The sequence below is a fragment of the Felis catus genome, chromosome C1 (genome assembly GCF_018350175.1).
Source record: "Felis catus isolate Fca126 chromosome C1, F.catus_Fca126_mat1.0, whole genome shotgun sequence".
NCBI lineage: Eukaryota > Metazoa > Chordata > Mammalia > Carnivora > Felidae > Felis > Felis catus.
In genome coordinates, this window is record NC_058375.1 from 72,356,464 (window position 1) to 72,381,725 (window position 25,262).

A 25,262-nucleotide genomic window follows, 5' to 3' on the forward strand; every position below is an offset into this window, starting at 1 on the left:
TGCAAAATGAGCCCACATGTCTAATAAGTTTTAACTTGATAAATGAGCGATGCCTTGAAATATGAGTTATCATGACACTGAACATCACATGATAACAACTGAGCCAATAGTTCTTTCTCTCTATCACTGAGGGATTGTGGGTGATCATCTTCCATGCTTGGATGCTCAGTCACAGGCCGTGTGGTGTTTGGCAGAAATCAGTGATTTTTCAAAACATTGGAAGGTACGCACAAATGGTACTAGTATATTTTTTGTCACTTCAAAGGACCTATTGACAGTCCTTTGCTTTTCCACACAAGAGTAAGCTTAAGAATGCTTTGCTTCATTCTAGGTCATTGGATAGGTTCCTGTTAAAGTTTCATGGAAAGAAAAAGATTCAATTGAACCAATAGACAGTAGTGATTCTGTTAGTGATAGTGAAAGTCATCCTACACAATAACCCTCCTCTCTCTTGTCTCCCTCACACCAGCCACGAAGGTTTTCAAAGGTCAGTGCAGGCTAATTTGCTTATTTTTCTTAATATTTTGTATTTTCTTTAATATTTTGTATTATATTATAGTATTATAATCATTTTTATATGAATAATTTTGGATTGTGAAACAAATCATCTGAGTTTACATTATTTCTTATGGGGAAATTTGCTTTAATATACAAGTGTTTTGCATTACAAGCATGTTTCCAGAACAAACTATGCTTGCAAACCAAGGTTTTACTGTAGTTGGTTTCTTAAAATGATAAACAAAATTGACAAACTTTTAGCTAGACTCACTAACACAGAAAGGCCTCAAGCACAGTTAGAAATGAAAGAGAAGACACTATAAGTGAGACATTATACTACAGAAAGACTAAGGTTTGTAAGAGACTACTCAGATACAATTATTTGTCAACAAATTGGACAACTTAGAAGAAATGGATAAATTCCTAGAAACATAGTACTTACCAAGACCGAATCATGAAGAAATAGAAAATTTGAATAGACCAATAATGAATAAAGAGACTGAATCAGTAATGAAAAACCTCTCAACAAAGAAAAATAGATTTTGCTGATGAATTCCACCAAATATTTAAAGACAAATTAATGATAATATTTCTCAAATTCTTTCAAAATTTTGAAGAGGAGAAAATACACCCAAGCTCATGTCTACACTACTTTGATACTAAAGCCAGATAAGGATATTATAAGAAAATAAAAGCACAGCCCAATATCCCTAATGACTATAGATGTAAAAATTCTCAACAGAATAGTAGCAAATTAAATTCAGCACGTTAAAAGGATCATACACCATGATCCAGTGGGATTTATTCCAGGAATGCAAGGATTGTTTGTCTACAAATCAATCAATGTGATAAACCCTACTCAGATAATTAAAGAAAACCATATGATTATCTCAATAGATGCAGAAAGAGTACTTGGCAAAATTTCATGATGAAAACTTTCAACAAAGCAGGAATGGGGGGAACAAACTTCAACAGAATAAAGGTTATATATGACAAACCCACTACTAATATCATGTTCAACAGTGAAAGATTGAAAACTTTTCCTCTAAGATCAGCAACAAGAGACCAAGGTGCCCACTCTCACCATTTCTATTCAACATAGTACTAGAAATCCTACCCAGAGAAATTAGGCAAGAAAAAGAAATAAAAGGCATTCAAATTTGAGAGGAATAAAACTGTCCCTGAAGATATACATTATCTTCATATAGAGAAAACCCTAAAGACTCCACAAAAGAACTGTTAAAATTAATAAATGACTTCAGAAAAACAACAATATACAAAATCACCTATAAAACCCAGTCATGTTTCTATACACTAACAATATATATCTAAAAAAGAAATAAAACATTCCTATTTATAATAGCATCAAAAATAATAAAATACTTAGGAATAAATATAACCAAGGAAGTGAAATATCTATGCAGTGAAAACTATAAGATATTCATGAAAGAAACTGAAGACACATAAATGGAGAGATATATCATGTTCATAGGTAGGAATAATTAATATTGTTAAAATGTCCATATTACCCCAAACCATCTACAGATGCAATGTAATTCCTTTCAAGATAACAGCTGCATGTTTTACAGGAACAGAAAAAATCCTAAAATTTGCCTGGAACCACAAAATACCCCAAATAACCAAAACAACATTGAGAAAGAAAAATAAAGCTGGAGGTATCACACCTATTAATTTCAAACTATATATACTAATCAAAACAGTATGATACTGCCATTAAAACAGACATATAGATTAATGAAAAAGAATAGAGAACCCAGAAATAAATGCATGCATATAAGGTCAACTTACATTTGAAAAAAATGGTGTGTATACATATACATATACATATACATATACATATACATATACATATACATATATATACATATATACATATATGTATATATATGTATATGTATACACACCCACTATATATATATGTGTGTGTATATATATATATGTATATGTATACATATATGTATGTATGTATATATGTATATATGTATATACATATATATGGTCAACTTACATTTGAAAAAAATGGTGTGTGTATATATATATATATATATATATACACACACACCCACTATATATGTATATATACATATATACATATATATACATATATATACATATATAAACATATACACACACATATATATAGTGGGTGTGTATACATATATATGTATATACACACACACATATATATATACATATATATATATACACATACTTATATACACACACACACACACACACATATATATATAGTGGGTGTGTATACATATATATATATATATATATATATACACCATTTTTTTCAAATGTAAGTTGACATATATATATAGTGGGTGTATATACATACATATATATATATAAATATATATATATATACTATTTTTTTCAAATGTAAGTTGACCATATATATGTATATACATATATATAAATATGGGTGTGTGTGTATATATATATATACATATATATGTGTATATATATATATATGTATATATATATAGTATTGTGGTTTATATACACAATGGAATATTGTTCAACCACAAAAAGAAGGAAATTCTGACATGTGCAACAACGTGAATGGACCTGGAAGGCATTGTTATGTGCAGAGGAAAAAAATACTATATGATCTTATATGTGTATGTATAATATATGTGTATTATCTACAAAAAACTGAAATCATTGAAACAGAATACATTGATGATTGTTGCCAGTAGTGGACAGATGGGGAAATAGTCAATGGGTACAAGTTTCCACTTATAAAATAAATAACCCATAGAGATCTAATATACAATTTGGTGACTACTTCACAATATTATATATTTGAAAGTTGTTAAGAGAGCAAATGTGAAATGGTGGATGTATTAACTAATTCTATTTGGTAATCATTTATATATATGCATATATATGTATATGTATATATGTGTATCAAATCATCACATTGTACACATACATACACATACATACATACATTGTACACATACATAACATTGTACACAATGTTACTTGTCAATTATATCTCAAAGTGGGAGAAAAAAACTTCAAGGACTTGTGTGTCACATGGAAAAAGTGTCTTTCTTCCTTGGATATTAAGTAGGCTGATAATCAGTCCCTGGTTTGGCCCTCTTTCAAGTCACAGTTCCACACTTTCAATTACCCAATGGACGTATAAGTCAATCAGAATGTATTTGTGTTTGTGTCTGTGTGTGTGTGTCGGTATGTGTGTGTGCGTGTGTAGATGTAGGGGACTGAATTTACTGAGTACTCAAAAATGAACCCAGCACTACTCACCGGAGGACCCATCAGACCTGGTCCACCCAAGGGTCCTGAAGCCCCTGGTAAGCCCGTCTCTCCTTTTTCTCCATCTTCTCCAGGAAGACCCCTTCCTCCTGGGTTTCCCTGTAATGCAGTAGAAATTTTTAAGAAAGGGAGAGCAACACAATAATTACATCACACAATAAGCAGATTTTTGTTTAGAACATAAAATTATGTAATTATGTAATATTTTAAAGATTTCATAAAAAATCTACTTATACATAGTGAGAAAGTATAATTTACCTTTAATCCATCTTTTCCTTGGAGACCTTCTTCTCCAGGTGCTCCTGGTTCACCCTATTGTGTAGCAAAAACAGTAAGATTTATTGTTTTTCTAAATCATTCACCTTAACTTCTTTTTTCTCCTGATATCTATAGAAAGTAGCAGGTTTTTGTACATTTATTCCTACTTCTTTATTTATAAGGGTTATTTGTCAGTATAATAAGCTTGATATAATTTGCTTGGAATAGCTCTGAAGATGATTTAAAGAGTCAGTATTATAAATTCAAAAAGATGGTTCCAGAATGTTTTTTTTTCAACGTTTATTTTATTTATTTATAGGACAGAGAGAGACAGAGCATGAACGGGGGAGGGGCAGAGAGAGAGGGAGACACAGAATCGGAAACAGGCTCCAGGCTCTGAGCCATCAGCCCAGAGCCCAACGCGGGGCTCGAACTCACGGACTGCGAGATCGTGACCTGGCTGAAGTCGGACGCTTAACCGACTGCGCCACCCAGGCGCCCCTGGAATGTTATTTTTTAGATATTTAAGAGAAATATGTATTCATTTGTATCTCTGCAAATTTATATAGCTAGACCTGTGTTTCTGAATTCAAAGACTGTAAATACTACATCTCTTAAAGTTGTAGTACCTTCATGTACTGAATTAAATGGATTAATATGACTTAATTTAGTTAAAATCAGTGTACAAGATTTTTATGGTCTGTATTTTCTTTTACAGGGGAGATGCAACAATAAAGGCCCTGGTACATCAAGAAGCTGTCTTCTTAGATAGAGAACTTCACAGAAAAGTATAGCCACACTCTATGAAGCTATTAAAGTAGTACTGGCTCTTTTGTTACCTGAAATACTTAAAAGTAAGTTAATTAGTGCATCTTTACAGTTGCCCCATTGCTCCCACCACTGACACTTCCATTACCCAACCCTCTGCAAATAAAGTGAAAATGAAAAAGACACCGGGTGTAAGATATATCTCCCTACTTTGTCTTTTAGTATGCAAATGTCTCTTAAAATTATCTTGGGAAAAACTTACCACAGCTTAAAGGCTGTCTATAGTAGAATAACTTCTCTAAGCTATCCAATTATACTTCTTTACAATTTTTTCCTCAAATCTTGATAACTTTGTGACTCTAGAATTTTTTTTTTTTAAATTTTTTTTTTCAACGTTTATTTATTTTTGGGACAGAGAGAGACAGAGCATGAACGGGGGAGGGTCAGAGAGAGAGGGAGACACAGAATCGGAAACAGGCTCCAGGCTCCAAGCCATCAGCCCAGAGCCCGACGCGGGGCTCGAACTCAGGGACCGCGAGATCGTGACCTGGCTGAAGTCGGACGCTTAACTGACTGTGCCACCCAGGCGCCCCTCTAGAATTTTTTTAAACATAAATTAGATTGTGATCACTTTTGGCCCTGTTACGTCAGGGAATATCCTGAGAGTTGATTACTATTATTTGTGAATTTCTTCTTTTTTTTAAGTTTATATTTTAAATGTTTATTTACTTATTTTGAGACACAGGCAGAGAGAGAGGGAGAGAGAGAATCCCAAACAGGCTCCATGCTCAGCACAGAGCCCAGTGAGGGGCTTGATCTCACGAACCATAAGATTATGATCTAAGCTGAGATCAAGAGTTGGATGCTCAACCGACTGAGCCACCCAGGTGCCCCTGTGAATTTCTTCTTAAGGTAACAGTAGTGACAATCACAGTGACTCTGAATATGTGTAAAGCATTCTGCAGAGTATACCCAATACCGAGAAAAGGATGTATGAGTTTAGGACTCCAAACACTACTAATACAATGTGGACAGGGTTTTGCATGCAGCTATAGAAATATGAAATAAGGACAAATGTTTTCTTTTATGCACCAGAAAGGTTTATTATGCATTTTAAAGATTTATTTAAGTTTTGAGTCTGTGAACTACATAGGCCAATGCATTAAAATGGTTCCCAGCAGACATTTACCCGTAACCCTGGTTCTCCCACAACTCCAACATTGCCTGTAGGTCCAGCATTTCCCTGAAGAAACAAAGGGAAAGATTAAACTTTTTTTCTACTAAAACAACATGTCTAATAATTATGGAAGGCATATCATGAGGATAGGAGTTTTAAAACACTTCCCAGTTTTTTCTTTTTCCTGGATTAATTTTTTGATCATATTTTGCCCCACTAGCTTTATCATTTCTATTTCTTCTCTCTCTCTTACACACACACACACACACACACACACACACACACACACACACACAGTATAGGTAGGTAGGTAGATAGATAGATAGATAATTTTTTCTGACAAATATTTTTTCTGACTTACTTGAGAACACTTCCCATTTTTATCTGCTATCCTTCACTTGCTTTCAGAATTATGGGTATTTGCCAAAATGTGGCAAACATAGGGGATTCAGTATTGAAAGTTTAGAGACCATTCCTTTTACTATTTAGAAAGGTTACCTTTGCACCTGGTTCACCTTGCAGACCTGCTTCTCCCTCAATACCTGAAGGGCCCTAGAAGAGAAGATTTGACATTGTCTGGATATATTCCTTCACCAGTTGCAATGGCAATAACAACCTTATAAGAAAATGGTAGTAGTTCTTAGCCCAAGGGTGAGATACCTATGTTCAGGAAAGTATTTTGCTGTTACTTTATAAACATCATCGCATAAGACCAGATAATTCTGGGACCTTTTAATAGTTAAAGTGGTAAGACATCAATCATCACCTAAGTGAGAACTTTTAAGACCAGTTTCTTCAAATTCTTCCTCTCATATTTTAATCCTTGGTCCTCATATTTTAATCCTTGGTCAAAGAGAAATCACTTCCCATTTCCTCTTCTAATTTTCTACCCTCATATTCTTACATAATATTCTCTGTTTTTTCACTTTTTACTCTTCCATCCATTTCTGTTGAGCCCTTTGGAGCACACTCCCTTTAAAAATTTCAGTTTTCTTTATTCATTTTATAAAAAAACATCACACAGGGGCGCCTGGGTGGCTCAATCGGTTAAGTGTCCGACTTCGGCTCAGGTCATGATCTTGTGGTTCATGAGTTCAAACCCCATGTTGGGCTCTGTGTGGACAGTTGAGAGCCTGGAGCCTGCTTTGGATTCTGTGTCTCCCTCTCTCTCTGTTCCTCCCCCAGTCGCACTCTGTCTAGCTATCTCTCTCTCAAAAACAAAGAATAAAAAAAAAATCACACAAAGGTGATATGAGTTAATTCACATTATGAAAGATGTTTATGGTATCTTTTCCACTTTCCTTTCATGGGTGGGTCCAGTTGGGAAGCACTTGGCTCCTTTTACCTTGAAAACGTAAACTTCTTACAACCTCTGGCTATCTCTAGACCTGGAGCTCCTACAATTGCTATTGTATTGTTTTTTGTTTCAGAGATGCTTCAGGGATGTTTATCTTGTTTTGAGCATATTAAAGATACCCTCCCCACTCCCCTTCCTTGTTCTACCTTCTTCTTCTCTCTCTTTCACATGTATGTATGTATATGTGTGTATGTATAATTACAAACACATACATATGTATTTTGTAATTCCCATGTTTTTGGAATAGAGAGGTAGTTTAAAGCATTCACTCACAACACTATCTTGACCAAAAGCTTTCTGTTTCCTGTCTACCTTTCAGTGATTCCTCAGTAGTTCTGATCCATGGGTGATACTCTTTCATAGAACTATTAGAGCTTAAACTATCTTTTATGTCATAGTATCTACCTCATAGGGTGTTATGAGAATCCGTTAATACAGCAAAGCACACAAGTACTACTAGGCACATAGAAAATGCTCCATAATTGTGGGCTATTATAATTATCATTAATATAATGCAAATTCATAGTTTCCTTCTAAAAGCTTGACTTTTAGTAAGGTATATCTGCCCTTTTACTTGCCTATAGTCATTTCCCTCTCCCATTATCCTCAACCATTATTCTAAACCAGCAAATTTCCCTCAACTGACCTACTCAACCCCTACTTCTTATCATAACAGAAATTATGTCTCCTACTCTGTTAAAAAAACTTCAAGTTATTAGGTATGACTTTTCTCAGCTTTCTTTAGGCTCAGAGGATGTGGCATAGTATAGGTTATCAGCATTAGTTTTTGAGTCAGATGTGTATTCAAAGCCAGGCTCTACTAATTCTTAACCTTGGGCGGATTAATAGATGATGATCCCCATCTCCCTGATAATCTTCTCTGATCTCAGGAAAGGTATTTCCATCCATCCTGTTGCACAGCCTAGAAATCTGGGAATAATTTTTCACTTCTCTTTTCCCTTTACTTCCCATATTCTACAAATATGAAGGTTCTGCAGAATTTCTCAAATCCATCCACTTCTTTCCTTTTCTATACTTACTACTTTAGTTCAGAAGCCCATCATTTCTTGCCTGGTTGAATGCAAAGGCCCTTTAGTAGGTATACATGGCTTCACTCTTGTCTTCTCAAATATATCCTTTAAGCAGCTGCTGGAATTATCTTCCAAAGATATAAATCTGACTTTATAACTGCCCTGCTTATACCTTACAATGATTTAACACAGCCCATAAGATAAAACAAAACAAAAAGGCAACCTAATGAATTGGAGAAGATATTTACAAATGGTATATTTGATAAGGGGTTAATATCCAAAATTTATAAAGAACTTATACAACTCAATACCAAAAACCAATAATCCAATTAAAAATGGGCGGAAGACATGAATAATTGGCCAACAGACACATGAAATGATGCTCAACATCACTCATCATCGGGGAAATACAAATCAAAACTACAATGAGATGTCACCTCACACCAGTCAGAATGGCTAAAATTAATAAAACAAGAAATAACAGGTGTTGGCGAGGATGCAGAGAAAGGGGAGCCCTCTTACACTGTTGTTGGGAACACAAACTGTTGCAGTCACTGTGGTGGGGTTTCCTCAAAAAATTAAAAATAGAAGTACCTTATCATCCAGCAATTGCACTACTAGGTATTTACCCTAAGAATACAAAAAACACTAATTCAAAGGGATATATGTACCCTGATGTTTATAGCAGCATTATCAATAGCCAAATTTTAGAAAGAGACCAAATGTCCATCTACTGATGAATGGATAAGGAAGATGTGGTGTGTGTGTGTGTGTGTGTGTGTGTGTGTGTGTGTGTGTGTACATACCATGGAATATTACTCATCCATCAAAAAAGAATGAAATCTTGCCATTTGAAATGACATGGATAGAGGTAGAGAGTATTATCCTAAACAAAATAAGTCAGAGAAAGACAAATACCATATGATTTGACTCATACGTGGAATTTAAGAAACAAAACAAATGTTCACAGGGGAAAAAGGAGAGAGGAAAACCAAGAAACAGACTCTTAACAATAGAGAAAAAACTGATGGTTACCAGAGGGGAGGTGGGTGGGGATATGGGTTAAACAGGTGATGTGGATTAAGAAGTGTACCTGTTAGGATGAGCACAAGGTGTTATCTGTGTTGAATCACTATATTGTTCACTTGAAACTAATATTACACTGTATGTTAACTGGAATTTAAATAAAAACTTAAAAAAGAGAGAGAACTTTATGTGTATAAAATTAGGTTCACACAACGGTCATCCCTACTTTTAATGGAATTTTAGGCCTTGTTTTCTGAATATGAAACACAACATTACAGAATTATTCTTTAAATATATACTTAATGTATCAACTTTACCTTGAGGAGTCTTATAAAAAGTACTGAGTACTAGTGAAATAACAAGAAAGAGGCACAAAAAAATTACCTCAGCACCCGTTTCTCCAGGAGGTCCAGCATCACCTGGCAATCCTCGTGGTCCCTATATTAAGATAAAATTTAAGATCTGAGAATCAAAGTTACTCTGTATTTCAATTAACATATGCATCTAAATATGTAATTTATAATATATCATATGTAATAGAATGCATAATTCCTTTAACAATGTATTACTTTACTTTTGTATAAAAAAATTATAACTTTATAGTTGATTCATTTGTGTGCATGTGTGTGTGTGTGTGTGTGTGTGTGTGTGTGTGTGTGTGTATGTCATGTGTATGTGAATAGTATTAGGCTATGTTTGCATTCAAAAGAAAAAGAAAGAAAGGACAGTACCTTTCATTCCCTAATTCACTCATCCCTTCAATAAACATTTATCAAGCACCTAATAAGTATGAAATATCATGCTAAGGGTTTTCAAAAGTTACCTTATTTAGTGGATATGATATTCCTTACAAATATGTGACAAAAAATAGCATTTTTAAAGAAGCAAATATATGACCTCCAATGAAATAAAAATATGTTGTAGTTTATATGGTATTGAGTGAGTCCAGTTCAACAATATCTCTGTTTCACATGAACAGATATAACAGTGTTTACCCATATAGATAATAACTAAGGTGCAATAAATGCATGTTGGGGCCTTCGTGGGAATCTTGGTCACTGTAATATTGAATAGTATAATTTTAAGTAAACAAATATTGAATAGTTTACTGCATAAACATCAGATTGCTGAACTTAAAGATGTGTGGAAGCCATTTCACTGGCTAGAATTATTTTAGATTAATACTTATTTAGCAACTACAATATAATGCTATTTCTCCAGCCATCCAAAGAAGCTACTTGCAGTTTTTGACCTTTTTAGAAAGCACAAAGAAGCTGTTTTCTTAGATTAAGAAAAGATAGTTAAAATTTTCTATGAGATTATGCTCCCTAACAATTTTGTGAACACCTCACTTTAAAAAAAAAGTGTAGGGGCGCCTGGGTGGCACAGTCGGTTAAGCGTCCGACTTCAGCCAGGTCACGATCTCGCAGTCTGTGAGTTCGAGCCCCGCGTCGGGCTCTGTGCTGACAGCTCGGGGCCTGGAGCCTGCTTCCGATTCTGTGTCTCCCTCTCTCTCTGCCCCTCCCCCATTCATGCTCTGTCTCTCTCTGTCCCAAAATAAATAAACATTGAAAAAAAAAATTTAAAAAAAAAGTGTGGTAATGGGAAGGAAAAAATGTGCTATCATTGGTTGTCTTCAACTGTTTTCTTAATTGTTACAGTCAGTAATGTTCATTTTAACATTTAAAAAGTATGGCAAGTACCAAAAAAAAAACAGATTAAGTATATATTAAGTATATCTACCATCCAGAGGTTACACTGTAAATATTCTTGAATATTTTCTTCTAGCTCTGTTGTGGGGGCATACTTATAAATAATGTAATTATCTGTTTTATGCTTAAGATTCTATTTTGAATATAAATATTTTATCATGTTGTTGTAAATACTTCATAACAACTTGTTCAACAGATACATAATATCCATTCATCTCATATTCTATAGTACTGTAATCTAGTCATTTTCTTAATAACAGACGTATATATTGTTTCTATATCTCCTTTACAGTAAATATTACTTTACTAGATTTATCATATGCATGTTAGACTATTTATCAGTGAATGTTAGGACCTGTAACATCAGGTGATATTGTCAAATAGCTGAGATAAATATTTGAAGGCTAGGGTTGTAAGGTTGCATAAGCCATTAAATGTATTAAGAGGTCAATGATGTTTTTCATTTATGGCTCATTAAATATTATGTATAATATTTTAAAATTTATGAATTCTCCTCAGAATGTATTTCTACACTGTTATAAAGATGCTGAGAGAAACATGTCTGTGCAGATGTCTTTGTGTGTATTCTGAATATTCTCCCTTAGAAGAGAGTCTGAAATGTACCATTTAGTCACAGAGTCAAGTACATTTTCGGAAAGGTTGCAATAACTAACTTTTCACAAGAAATACATAAAAGTAAAATCTATTTCATTGAATTCATGCCAACACAGAATATCCATTTTTAAATTCTTTAATTTGATGGACAATCTCTTATCTTAAAATGTGTATATATTTAACTATTAGCAAGGCTGAATATCATTTCTGTTATTTATCAGCTATCTGTAATAATCTATGTATTACTTAATCATGTCTTTTGCCTATGTATTTTTGGAGTCATTTATAAAATTTGTATGAGTTTTTTATGTGTTGTGGACACAGACTTTCAGGCATCCTATTTTACTGTTAACATCTGCCCAGTATGTAGTTTATCATTTTATTTTTAAAATATATTATTAGGGTGCCTGGGTGGCTCATTTGGTTGAGCATCTGACTTTTATTTTGACTCAGGTCATGATCTCACAGTTTGTGGCTTCAAACCCCATGTCGGTCTCTGATTCTCTCTCTCCCTCTCTCTTGGCCCCTCCCCTTCTCGTGCACATACTCTCTCTCAAAATAAATAAATAAGTTAAAAAATATATTGTTAAAGATAACTTTTTTCCCACTAAGTGTGATCACTGTTAAATCTGTTAATCTTTTAAGACTTTTTCCATCACAATTAAGATTAAAACATCTATTTCCATTTAATTATTCTATATTATTTCTTTTAAGCTTTTTAAAATTAAAGTTTATTTATTTATTTTGAGAGAGAGAGGCTTAACTGACTGAGCTACCTAGGCATCCCTAATACATTAATTTTAAAAATCGTCAATCTTTTAGTTAGGTAATAATTTGACTTTCTACTTAAGTCTGTTTTTGGGTCTCTTAATGAATTTTTGAAGTTTTCTTCATATGTGCCCCATCCAATTCTCATCAAGTTTATTCTTATGTATTGTGTTTTGTTTCTATCTACAGTGGGATATTTTTTCTATTATATTTTATTACTTGTACACAGAAAAACTTATTTTTAAAAATATTTATGTCTTGCCATTATATTACTCTATCTCAGATATTGAAAAATACAGAATTAAGTTTTTAGGTTTTACAAATTTTGGGGGCTTATTTTAAAATTTCACTAAGTAATAATGCTTTCCTTTCCTTATATTATCATTTCTGTGTCATATACCACTACACTAGCTAAAACTTTTTGAATAATGTTAGAAAATATAGTGACCGCGATCTTATTTTGTGGCCTATGCTTCTAGTGTTTTAGTATTTCTTAGCAGGTTGGGTGAGGATACAAGATAAGCTACTTTCCCTTATTACAGAACTATGCTTATGTTACTAGAATATTTTGCTTTAACTAATAAACTTTATTTCTTACAGAAATTTTAGATGTATAGAAAAATTAAACAGAAAGTACAGAGAGTCCCCACATACCACCCCTGCCTAGTTTTCCCTATTATTAATATCTTATATTTGTTACAATGGATTAACCAAGATTGACACACTATTACTAACTAAAGTACACAGTTTACAATCTGTGTTCACTCTGTATTGCACTGTTATATGAGTTTTGAGAACTGTACATCATGTCTCCATTGTGACAGTATGATACAAAATAGTTTCACTGCTTCCAAATTGTCCTGTTTTCCCCCTATTCATCTCTGGTCCTCTTCCCCCAACACCTGGCAACCACTGGTCTTTTCAGTGTCTGTGTAGTTTTACCTTTTCCAGAATGTCATATAGTTGGAATCATAAAGTATTTATACTTTTCAGACTGGCTTCTTTTACTTATCAGGATGCACTTGAAAGGTCCCTCTGTCTTTTTGTGGCTTAATAGCTCTTTTCTTTTTATTGATGAATAATATTTCATTATATGGATGTATCACAGTTTGTTTATCCATTTACCTTTTGAGGACGTATCAGTTGCTCCTACCTTGGGCAACTATAAATAAAGCTGCTATAAATATTCATGTGCAGGTTCTTGTGTGGACATTAAATTTTCCACTTGTAGGAGCGCCCGGGTGGCTCAGTCAGTTGAGCGTCCGACTTCGGCTTAGGTCATGATCTGGCAGTCTGTGGGTTCGAGCCCCGTGTTGGGCTCTGTGCTGACAGCTCAGAGCCTGGAGCCTGCTTCAGATTCTGTGTCTCCCTCTCTCTCTGCCCCTCCCCTGCTCATGCTCTGTCTCTCTCATCTCAAAAATAAATAAAAACATTAAAAAAAATTTTTTTTACATTTTCCACTTGTTTTCATAAATACTCAGGAGCATGATTGCTGGATCATAATGGTAAGAATATGTTTAGCTCTGTAAAAACCTGCCAAGTTGTGTTCCAAAGTTGCTGTACCATTCTGTATTACCATCAACAATGAATGAAAACTCGGTTATTCCACGTCTTTGTTAACATTTGGTATTGTCAGTGTTTTAGATTTTAGCCATTCATATAGGTATGTAATAGTATGACACTATTTTAATTTGTACTTCTTTAATGACATATGACAAGCATATTTTCATATGTTTCTTTGCCATCTGTATGTCTTTGGTGTAGTGACTGTTCATATCTTTTGCCTACTTTTTAAACGGATTGTTTTCTTATTATTAACTTAAAAAAATTTTAAATGTTTATTTATTTTTGAAAGAGAGAGACAGAGCACAAGACAGGGAAGGGCGGAGAGAGAGGAGACACAGAGTCTGAAGCAGCATCCAGGCTCTGAGCTGTCAGCACAGAGCCCAACGTGGGGCTGAAACTCACAAACTGTGGGATCAGACCTGAGCTGAAGTCGGATGCTTAACCAACTGAGCCACCCAGATGCCCCTCTTACTGTTAACTTTTAAGAGTTCTTTCTGTATTTTGTATACAAGTCCCTTATCAGATCTGCATTTTGCAAATGTTTTCTCCCAGTGTGTTGCATGTCTTTCATTCTCTTAACATATCTTCCACAGAGCAGAAGTTTTTAATTTTAATGAAATCCAACTTATCAATTTTTCCATTCACAAATAATGCTTTTGGTGTTATATGTAAAAAGTCATTGTTAAATCCAAGATCAGTGAGATTTTCTTCTTATGTTAACTTATAGAAGTTTTATAAATTTTAAACTTAGGTCTATAATCCATTTTGAGTTAAAATTTTTTTCAAGCATTTTTGAAAGTTGTATTCTGAAACCTTGTTATTTTTTTAAAAGTTTTATTTATTTATTTTGAGAGAGAGAACCAGCGGGGGAGGATCAGAGAGATAGAGAGAGATCAGGGGAGGGACAGAGAAAGAGAGGGAGAGAGAGAGAATCCCAAGCAGGCTCCGTGCTGTTAGCACAGAGTCCCAACTGTGAGATCATGACCAGGGCCAAAATCAAGAGTTGGATGCTTAACCAACTGACCTACCCAGGTGCCCCACCTGCAACCTTGTTATAACTGCTTATTGGTTCCAGGAGTGGTTTTTGTGTATGTGTGTCAATTGTTGGGGTTTTCCACATGGTTGAGTTCATACCTACTTTGTTACTGTTTTCTATTTGTTCCTCTTGTTCTTTGTTTGTTTTGTCTTCCACCCTTTTTTTAGCCGGCTGTGAATTTCAGTTAATTCCATTTTCTCTCTTATTTTACCATATCAAGTATACTTCTTTAAAAAATTTTCCAGTGGTTTCTCTAGAGTTTGCAATGCACATTTATAATTAATTCAAGTCTATTTTCAAATAACACTATATCACTATACTTATCCATAAAATGTGAGACTAAATACACTGTTACAATTACCATTTTGCACCAATACCTGTTCTATTAATTAAGAATAAGAAAAAAAATGACTTGATCTTACTTTTATATATTCCTTCTAAAGCTTTTCCTTTCTTCTGTTTCTGAAGTCTCATCTATATAATTTTCCTTCTCTATGAAGAACTTCTTTTAACATTTCTTACAAGGTTGGTCTACTTGTGACAAATTCCAACAGTTTTTGCTTGTCTGAGAAAATATATTTCTACTTCACTTTTGAATTCCCAGTCTGAAAATTTCTAAGTCTCTGACATATCTGTGATGCTTGCTTTGTCTCTTCAGACTGTTTTTTCCCCCTTTCATCCTTTTCCCCCTTTTATCCGGTATTTTGTTGTTGTTGTTGTTGTTGTTGAAAGCCAAGTAAGATGTAAAACGACCCGAGGTAAATAGGTCTTTAGTGTAAGGTTTTATGTTATCTGGCTGGGAATTAGGCTGTGTTTACTGTTTGCTGCACTATGGTGTCAGAGGATAAATTTCCTCCTAGTGTCATTGTGTTTGTCTTGTCCATTGTCTTCAGGCTTTCCCAGAGACACCTTTAAAAGGGTTTGTGTCTGTTGTTCTTTTAGCTGTAATCCTCAGCTATTAAATAGGAGCCCTATTTATGTGGTGGTGAGTTAAGGTGGGGGGGTGGGAAGAAGCATTCTATAGCTTTATGATACAGAAATGGCTAGGGCTGGGAATTGTTCTTCCCAGTTCAGTAGGCTTTGGTGAAACCCCAAACAGTTAGCTGTGACAAAACAGGTTCCCTTGAGGGCAAGCCTTGTTAAGGAGAACAGAGAACTCTGGGTATATTTCAAAGTGGTTATTTTTCCCATCCCACTGCTAGACGCAGAAATAGACATTTCTCTGAACTTTATAGTGAGAACCTAGCAGGTCTCCTGGAGGTAAAACTCAGTAACAAGTGGGGCCTTCTTAGGAGCCTCTCTTAGTTTTTTAACACTTAAGATACTCTAAACTGTGTCTTCAGCAATTTGTCAATTATAGTTTAAAGTGCTCCTACCATCCAATTACAGGCTTCTGCTTCTGGTAAGCTCTGGTTCTCTCTATCCTCCTGTCTGTCTCTCCAGTTTTCAGGCAATAGTTTGTTCTTTGACCTCATTGATCTAAAAAGAGTTGTTGATTTTCAGTTTGCTAGGCTTTTGCCTTATTGTAAGAAGGGGAATGGCAGCTTCCAAGTTCCTTACAATTCAGACCAGAAATCGTTTTATTATAAATTTTAATAAATCAAGAGTAGTTGTTGAATTTTAATGAGTACTGGTTTTTAGCATTTTCCCAGTATATCTGTTATATGTTATAATAAGGATTTCTTAATATTAAGTAATTTTCCCTTTGTAATTCCTCTTTTGCTTCATCTTTCACTTCATTCAGTTAATTCTTTTTATATAGCTGATTTTACTTTATATTTTTGGTATTTAATTGAAATTCATCTCTAGCCTTTCATTTTTTCTTTTTCTGTATGGCTTTAGAATTGTCAAAATTTTACTGAGACACTGATATAGGATCTTCTTTCATCATTTGTTTCTAGAACTTTTGCCATTTTTAATATCTTCATGAGTAATTTAATGTTAGTTTTCATCAAATACTTTTAATTAACCTGAGAATCCTGACAATTATCTTTTAAGGTAAGTGGAAGTGACTTCTGGTACTCAACTAAGGAAGTGTACATAGAAAATAACATTTTTTAAATTGGAGGGTATATTCTAAAGCAAGCTTATCAAGAATTGACCTTTTTTAAACTATAGCATTCCCCTCATCTTCCTTTTTAAAGGCAATTTTCAATGTTTAAAGATAGCAAAAATATTTATTTGGGTCAGCCAGACACTTAGGAATCATACTCTACATATGGAAATCTATCTCCTATAAATTTTATATCTCCTTTTGAATCTTTTATATCCATGCACTTCTTTTTTTCTGCTAATCAAAAGGGTTCTACCATCTCTTACTTGGATTATTGTAACAGAAAGCAGTTCTTGTCCGTTCCTAGTCCCTTCCAATTTGTTTGAATAATCTTTGCAACACAATAATATCATCATAAAACTAGCCCTATCTCTTCAATGACATTATTTTCTTCGTATGATAAAAATACAAATCCTTGGTAATAGGGCTCATAAAGCCACATGTTTTGTTCTCTGCCTCTTTTGCCATCCTTTTCTTACACTTACTTCCTACCTGACTCTGTGCCCCCACCAGGCTAGTCTTCTTTAAGATCTTCAAATAAATATGCAGAGCTTCCTCTCAGCTCATGTTCTCTCTAAAATGACCTCTCCCCATCTTTGCCTAAGTAACTACTATTCATTCTTCAGATCCCAGCTCAAATGCTCCTCCTCCTGAAGCCTTCCCTAAGGATAGTTTCTCTGTTACACATTCTCTTAGAATTGAATGCCTGTACTTCACAGCATTTAGCTCAGTTTGCAATTTTCCATTGTTCTCTGTGATCATCTAATTAGTACATATTTACATCATTAGACTGAAACCTCCATACTTACCACCATACTCCCAGTGCTGGTACTTAATGAATATTTGTTGACTGAATGAATGGTCAACTATCCAAACCCCAATATTTGCATTGCAATGAGCAAATTAGTTTGAATCTTGTCTGGGAAAAAGACAACTCTCAGGGGTCTTGACTATAGAAAAGATGTGGTTTCTCTTAGTATTCTTAAAATATAAATCTCCACATATTTTCTGTGTCTCTCATTTTACCAATTTACTTCCTTTCTTTTCTATAATTTAACTAGGCAACTCAAATATATAAAGCAAAGCCCATAACATCCATTATAAGCTTATTTGCATTTTATTTACCAGACCCACTGACCCAGTGACCTGAATGTCAAGTTTTAGGTGCTATTAAACTATTAAATTGTTTATACTTATAGTAACAAACATTTTCTTATATAAAGCCTAAGCTATTGTCTCTGCTGTTGGCATAGCTCTTTTGACATACTTTACTTAAATGTGTTCCTTATTAAGTTAGTTTCCATTGCATTTCACTGCATCTAATATTACTGGCTGACTGATTTTGCTTTTTGGGTATAAGACCTTTTGTTAATTCAGTTTGACAAACATACACTAAATTGATCTAATATGCCAGGTATTATACCAGGCAGGATTATAAACATAAGAAAAGTGGTCTCTAACTTCAAAGAGAGATAAAATTTTTAGAAGAAAGAGATATTTAAGTAAATAATGTTAAAGACGGTTGCATTATTTTTGGTCAAATAAAGATTAGGATACAACAAGAGATATAAAACAGGGAGAGAACCAAAAAGAGTTCATTTGATAAACATCATTTTTAAAATTCTTTATTTGGAGAGATTTATATTTACAGTTAAATGTTTACTTCTTGCTTAGAGAGATTACACCAGAGATTAAATATGTAAAGGAGGAAATGAACACAATTTGGTAAGAATAGCTCTTTGTTAAATTTTCCACTTGCTACTAGCTAAATGAATTATGCAAAGGCCACCTGTAAACCTTTGGGTCAACTAATAGATAAGATCAACCCAGTAGAATTTCCAAGACTATATTGTATTATAAATCTTACAAGCATGTTATAGCATATTACACCTAATACTATTAACCAGAAGAATGACTACATAGGAAATAAAGAATAAGTTGTGAGAAAGTGGGTGTGAGAAAGTCTTTCCTTTTAACAATCATTTTCCATGGAAATTTTATAATCGAATCACATTTATGAAATTGTGATGTAAGATTTTGCATTACTGGTGTACCAACGTTTCTGTCATGTTTGTGCATTTGGGCCCATCAGATGTAGAGTTTGGCTTCTTTGTATGGTATTTCATTACAGAGTTGGCCACAAAAATATGATTGTGTGTGTGTGGCAATGTAATAATCATTATAAGAACAGCTAGCCATTCACAAAGAAAATTTCTGTGAGTCAATAAAACAGAGCTGTCTTTGTTGAAAATAGAAATATGGGAAGTTTTAGCAGTTCCAGAGAGATAGGAACATTTGACAATATAAGACCAGAAAGGTAATAAAAACTATATTCACAGCAAAATATTTTCTATAGAATTAGGTGTCCATGATAAATGCTGCTTTCAAAAATGTACCACCACAGTACAGGAGGGCAATAACAAGAAGGTAAATGTATAGTATGAGGAAAATACAATTAGAAAAATATAAAGTTAAACTTACTGGTTCTCCTTCAAGTCCTCTGTCTCCTGTACTCCCAGGGGGTCCTTGTAAACCCTGAATAAACAAAGGCAAAATTTGAAGAAAAAGTGATGCTTGAAAATGTTTTAGTTTCCTTACCTCAGCTTTCCTTTACAATCCTCCCACCTAACTTTTCTGTCAACCTCTAATCTCTCTTTTCTTTCTGTGGTAAAATATACATAACATAAAGTTTTCCATTTTAATACTTTTTAAGTGTGCAGTTTTGTGGTATTAAGTACCTTCACATTGTTGCACTACTATAATCACTATTTATTTTCAGACCTTTTTATCTTCCCAGACTGAAATTCTATCCCCATTAAAAAACATCCTTTCTCCCTCCCCAGTTCCCCTGGAAACCACAATTCTTGTGTTCCGCCTCTAATTTGATTACTTAAAGTGCCTTATATAAGTAGAGTTATACCACATTTGTTCTTTTGTCTCTGACTTATTTCATGTGGCATAATGTCTTCAAGCTTCACCAATATTGTAACATGTATCAAAACTTCCTTCATTTTTGGAAAGGAGGAGATGGTAGTGGAGTATGAAAACCCTAGGCTCACCTAGTCCCACAAATACAAGGTAACTATAAAATCATCCTAGGTACCCCAGAAATCAACCTGAAGACTGAAAGAACAAACTCCACAACTAAAAGGAGAGAAAAGGTCACATTGAAGAAGTATAGAGACATGGTTTAGGGGAGAAATGGGTCCTGGCTGCTGTGTAGGGGAGGGAGTAATGGTTTTAGAGAAGGTCAAGAGAGAGAGAGGAACACAAAGGGGAATGCAAAATGAGAATGTTTCCCATACTATTGGCTTAGGAAATCAGAAGGGCTGAATTTTGTGAGTTTTTGCACCCACTGGGGCTTAAAGCCTAGAATTTTAAAGGTTAATAGGCTTGGCAGAGATAGAGCCTGAAAAGCACTGCACTGCTCTTGGACAGAAGGCAGGCAGACAACCTAGGGGCATACAGTGTGGAAACAGTAATATGAAGAACTCCTCAGGCACAGTGGGGAGATGATTCACTCTTCTTGGAGTAGGTCTATGAGAGACAGCTTTCAAGGAGATGCCTCTCTACTTCTCTGGAACAAAGTTGCTGCCAACACCATTTTTCTCCCCCATCCCTCAGCATAAACACAGAGCCACCTGCAGGAAAAAGCACAGTGCTGGCACTGTCTGCCTACCATGCTTACACTAAGCCCCACCACCCTGCACTCTGGTGGAACTGCCTTTCTCGGTCATGCCTGCCTCAGTCCCAGTGTGGCAGGCTCCTCTGCAAGAAGACCAACACAAATCCCTGACCACACCACATCTGCCTACTAGAGAGTTTTGCAGGGCCTCAATTCTGGTGGAGGTGGTGACAGGTCTCATTTCACAAGCAGACTAGAGAACACCTAGTTACATCTCACCACATTCAGGCCAAGGACCAATAATTGCCCACAGCAGGCAAGAGGAGCCTCTGCCAATGAACAGCCTGAAGGGTAGAGCAGCTGGAACAAAATAGCAGGGCATATGCAGCACACACTGGAGACACTCCCTGAGGTGTCAGGTCCTGAATACTAACTTATTTCTTCATAAGGTCATTACTTTCAGGAACAGGAGACATAACTGGCTTTTCTAACACACAGAAGCAAGCAGAGACTTAGACAAAATGAGAAGACAGGGGAATTTATCCCAAATGAAAGAACAAGATAAAGTTGTGGCCAGAGATCTAAGCAAAACATATATGAGTAACATGCCTGATGGAGAATTTAAACCATGATAAAGATACTCGCCAAAGTTGAGAAAAGAATGGAGGGCATCAGTGAGACCCTTATCACAGAGATAAAAGAGTTAAAAAAAAGAATCAGTCAGAGGTGAAGAGTGCAATAAATAAGATTAGAAACACACCTGATGTAATGAACATCAAGTTGGAAGAAGCAGAGGAATGAATTAATGACCTAGAAGACAAAATAATGGAAAGCAATAAAACTTAACAAAAGAGAGAAAGAAGAATTATGCAAAATGAGAATAGGCTTAGGGAACTCAGTGGCTCCATCAAACATAGTAACATTTGTTTTATAGGAGTCCCAGGAGAAGAAGAGAGAAAAAAAGGGGCAGAAAATTTACTTGAAGAAATAATATCTGAAAACTTCCCTAATCTGGGGAAGAAAATAGACATCCCAATCTAGGAGGCACAGAGAATTTCCATCAAAATCAACAAAAGTAGACTCACACCAGACATATCGTAATTAAATTTGCAAAATTTAGTAATAAAGAAAATATCTTAAAAGCAGCAAGATAAAAAGAGTCCTTAACTTAAAAGGGAAAATCCATAAGGCTAGCAGGAGGTTTCACAACAGAAACTTGGCAAGCCAGAAGGGAGTGGCATGATATATTCAAAGTGCTGAATGGGAAAAATCTGATGCCAAGAACACTCTATCCATCAAGGCTATCATTCAGCATGAAAGGAGAGATAAAGAGTTTCCTAGACCAACAAAAGCAGAAGGAATTCATGACCACTAACATAGCCCTTTAAGAAATATTTGAAGAGATTCTTTGAGTAGAAAGGAAAGACAAAAAGTGACAACCTAAAGGCAGGAAAAACACAAAATCAGTAAATCAGTAAAGGATACAAAATATAATAACATACCTAAAACATGGTGCAGGAGAGGAGAAAAGAATGGGTTCAAAGTTAAATGACCATCAACTTTAAATATAGACTGCAATATGCAGAGGAGGTTATTGACAAATCTAATGGTAACCATATATTAAAAACCACTAATAAACATGCAAAGAATAAAAAGAAATAAATACAAATATATCACTAAGAAAATCAGAAAACCAGGAAAGCGGTGAGAAAGGATCAGAGAAAATCTTGGGAAACAACCACAAGAAAAATAATAAAATGGCAATAAATACATATCTATCAATAATGACTTTGTAAATGGGCTAAACACTGCAATCAAAAGACACAGAATGTCAGAATGGGTAAAAAAAAAAATAAGGCCCATCTATATGCTGCCTACATATAGGAACGGAGAAGTATTTATCATGAAATGGATGTCAAAAGAAAGCCAGAGTAACAATACTTCTATTGTATAAACTTGACTTTACTTTTTGAAAAATGTTTATTTAATTTTGAGAGAGAAAGAGAGAGAGAGAGAGAGAGAGAGAGGAGGGGCAGAGAGAGAGGGAGACACAGAATTCAAAGCAGACTCCAGACTCTGAGCTGTTAGCACAGAGCCCGATGTGGGGCTCAAACCCATAAACCATGAGATCATGACCTGAGCTGAAGTTGGACCTTTAACCGACTAAGCCACCCAGGCATCCCAATAAACTAGACTTAAAAAAAAAAAAAAGACTGTAACAAGAGATAAAAAAAGGACCCTATATAATCACAAAGGGGACAATCCAACAAGAAGATATAACAGTTGTAAATATTTATGTACCTAACATGAAGCACCCACATACTTAAAACAATAACAAACATAAAGGAACTAATTGATAATAATACATTAATAATAGGGGACTTTAACACACCATTTACATCAATGGAGAGATGATCTAAACAGAAAATCAACAAGGAAACAATGGCTTTAAATGACATGTTGGACCAGATGGAATTAACAGATATATTCAGAATATTCCATCCCCAAACAGCAGAATACACATTCTTTTCAAGTGCACATGGAAAATTCTCCATAATAGATCACATATTAGGTCAAAAAACAGTCCTCAACAAATACAAGAAGAATGAAGTCATACCATGCACCACACACTATGAAACTAGAAGTCAACCAGAAGAAAACATCTGGAAAGAGGTTAAATAATATGATACCAAACAATGAATGGGTTAACACATTCATGGCTTTTTGGGTCAACCCAAAAAATAAAATAAGTACATGGAAACAAATAAAATTGAGAACAGAATGGTTCAAAACCCTTGGGATGCAGCAGAAGTGGTCCTAAGAGAGATTATATAACAATACAGGCCAGCTCAAGAAACATCTCAAATAAACAACCTAACCTTACATCTAAAGGAGCTAGAAAAAGAACTACAAACAAAACCTGAGGCCAGCAGAAGGAAGGAAATAATAAAGATTAGAGCAAGAATAAATGATATAGAAACAAACAAACAAACAAAAACCCACAATAGAACAGATCAATGAAACCAGATCTTCTTTGAAAAAAATCAATAAAACTGATAAACCTTTAGCCAGACTTACCAAGAACAAAAGAGAAAGGACCCAAATAAGTAAAGTCACAAATGAGAGAGGAAAAATAACAACCAACACCACAGAAATATAAAAATTTACGAGAATATTATGAAAAACTATATGCCAGCAAATTGGACAACATAAAAGAAATGGAAGAATTCCTAGAAACATGTCAACTATCAAAACTGAAACAGGAAGAAATAGAAACTTGAACAGACAAATAACCAACAAAGAAATTGAATCAGTAATCAAAACATTCCTAACAAACAGAAGTTCAGGACTAGATGGCTTCACAGACGAATTCTACCAAACATTTAAAGAAGAGTTAACATCTATTTTTCTCAAACTATTCCAAAAAAACAGATAAGGAAGGAAAACCTCCAAATTTATTCTATGAGGCCAGCATCATCCTGATATCAAAACTAGATAAAACCACTAAAAAAAAAAGATAATTATAGGCCAATATCTCTTATCAACATAGATTCAAAAATCCTCAAATAATACTAGCAAATCAAATTCAACAATACATTAAAAAAAATCATTCACCACAATCAAGTGGGATTTATTCCTGGGTTGCAAGGGTAGTTCAATACTTGCCAACAAATCAATGTGATACATCACATTAATTACAGAAAGTTTAAGAATCAGATAATCATTTCAAATGATGCAAAAAAAAAAAAGGTTTTGACAAAGTAAAACACTCATTCATCATAAAAAACCTCAACAAAGTAGGTTTAGAGGGAACCTACCTCAACATAATAAAGGTGATAATACGAAAAACCCACAGCTAATACCATCTTAAATGGGGAGAAACTGGGAGCTTTTCCTATGGTCAGGAATAAGACAGGGATGCCCACTATGACCAATTCTATTCAACATTGTACTAGAAGTCCTAGCCACAACAGTCAGACACCAAAATGAAATAAAAGGCATCAAATTGGCAAGAAAGAAGTAAAACTTTCACTATTTGGGATGATATAATGCTATACATAGAAAACTCAAAAGACTTCACCAAAACTGCTAGAACTGACAAATGAATTCAGTGAAGTTGCAGGATACAAAATCAAAGTACAGAAATCTGTTGCATTTTTACCCACCAATAATAAGGCAGCAGAAAGAGAAATTAAGGAATCAATCCCATTTACAATTGCACCAAGAATATAAGATACCTAGGAATAAATATAACCAAAGAGGTGAAAGACCTGTACTCTGAAAACTATAAAATATTGATGCAAAAATTGAAGATGACACAAAGAAATGGAAAGACATTCCATGTTCATTAATCAGAAGAACAAATATTGTTAAAATGTCTATGCTACCCAAAGCAATCTACACATATAAGGCAATTCTTCTCAGCATTTTTCACAGAGCTAGAACAAATAATCCTAAAA

The 25,262-nt window shown here is 34.5% G+C and overlaps 1 protein-coding gene across 7 annotated transcripts in view; it reads right to left on the bottom strand.

The window, feature by feature from the left end:
- Positions 1-25,262, bottom strand: part of COL24A1 (collagen type XXIV alpha 1 chain) — a 412,001-nt gene that overhangs the window by 119,263 nt on the left and 267,476 nt on the right. For all 7 annotated transcript variants that reach the window (XM_019837359.3, XM_045036125.1, XM_019837358.3 and 4 more), the window contains 6 exons: positions 19,659-19,712; positions 9,812-9,865; positions 6,512-6,565; positions 6,026-6,079; positions 4,069-4,122; positions 3,802-3,909 (listed from right to left, as the gene is read on the bottom strand). In XM_019837359.3, coding sequence (XP_019692918.2) covers positions 3,802-3,909; positions 4,069-4,122; positions 6,026-6,079; positions 6,512-6,565; positions 9,812-9,865; positions 19,659-19,712 — 378 coding nt within the window. The remainder of the gene's footprint in view (positions 1-3,801; positions 3,910-4,068; positions 4,123-6,025; positions 6,080-6,511; positions 6,566-9,811; positions 9,866-19,658; positions 19,713-25,262) is intronic.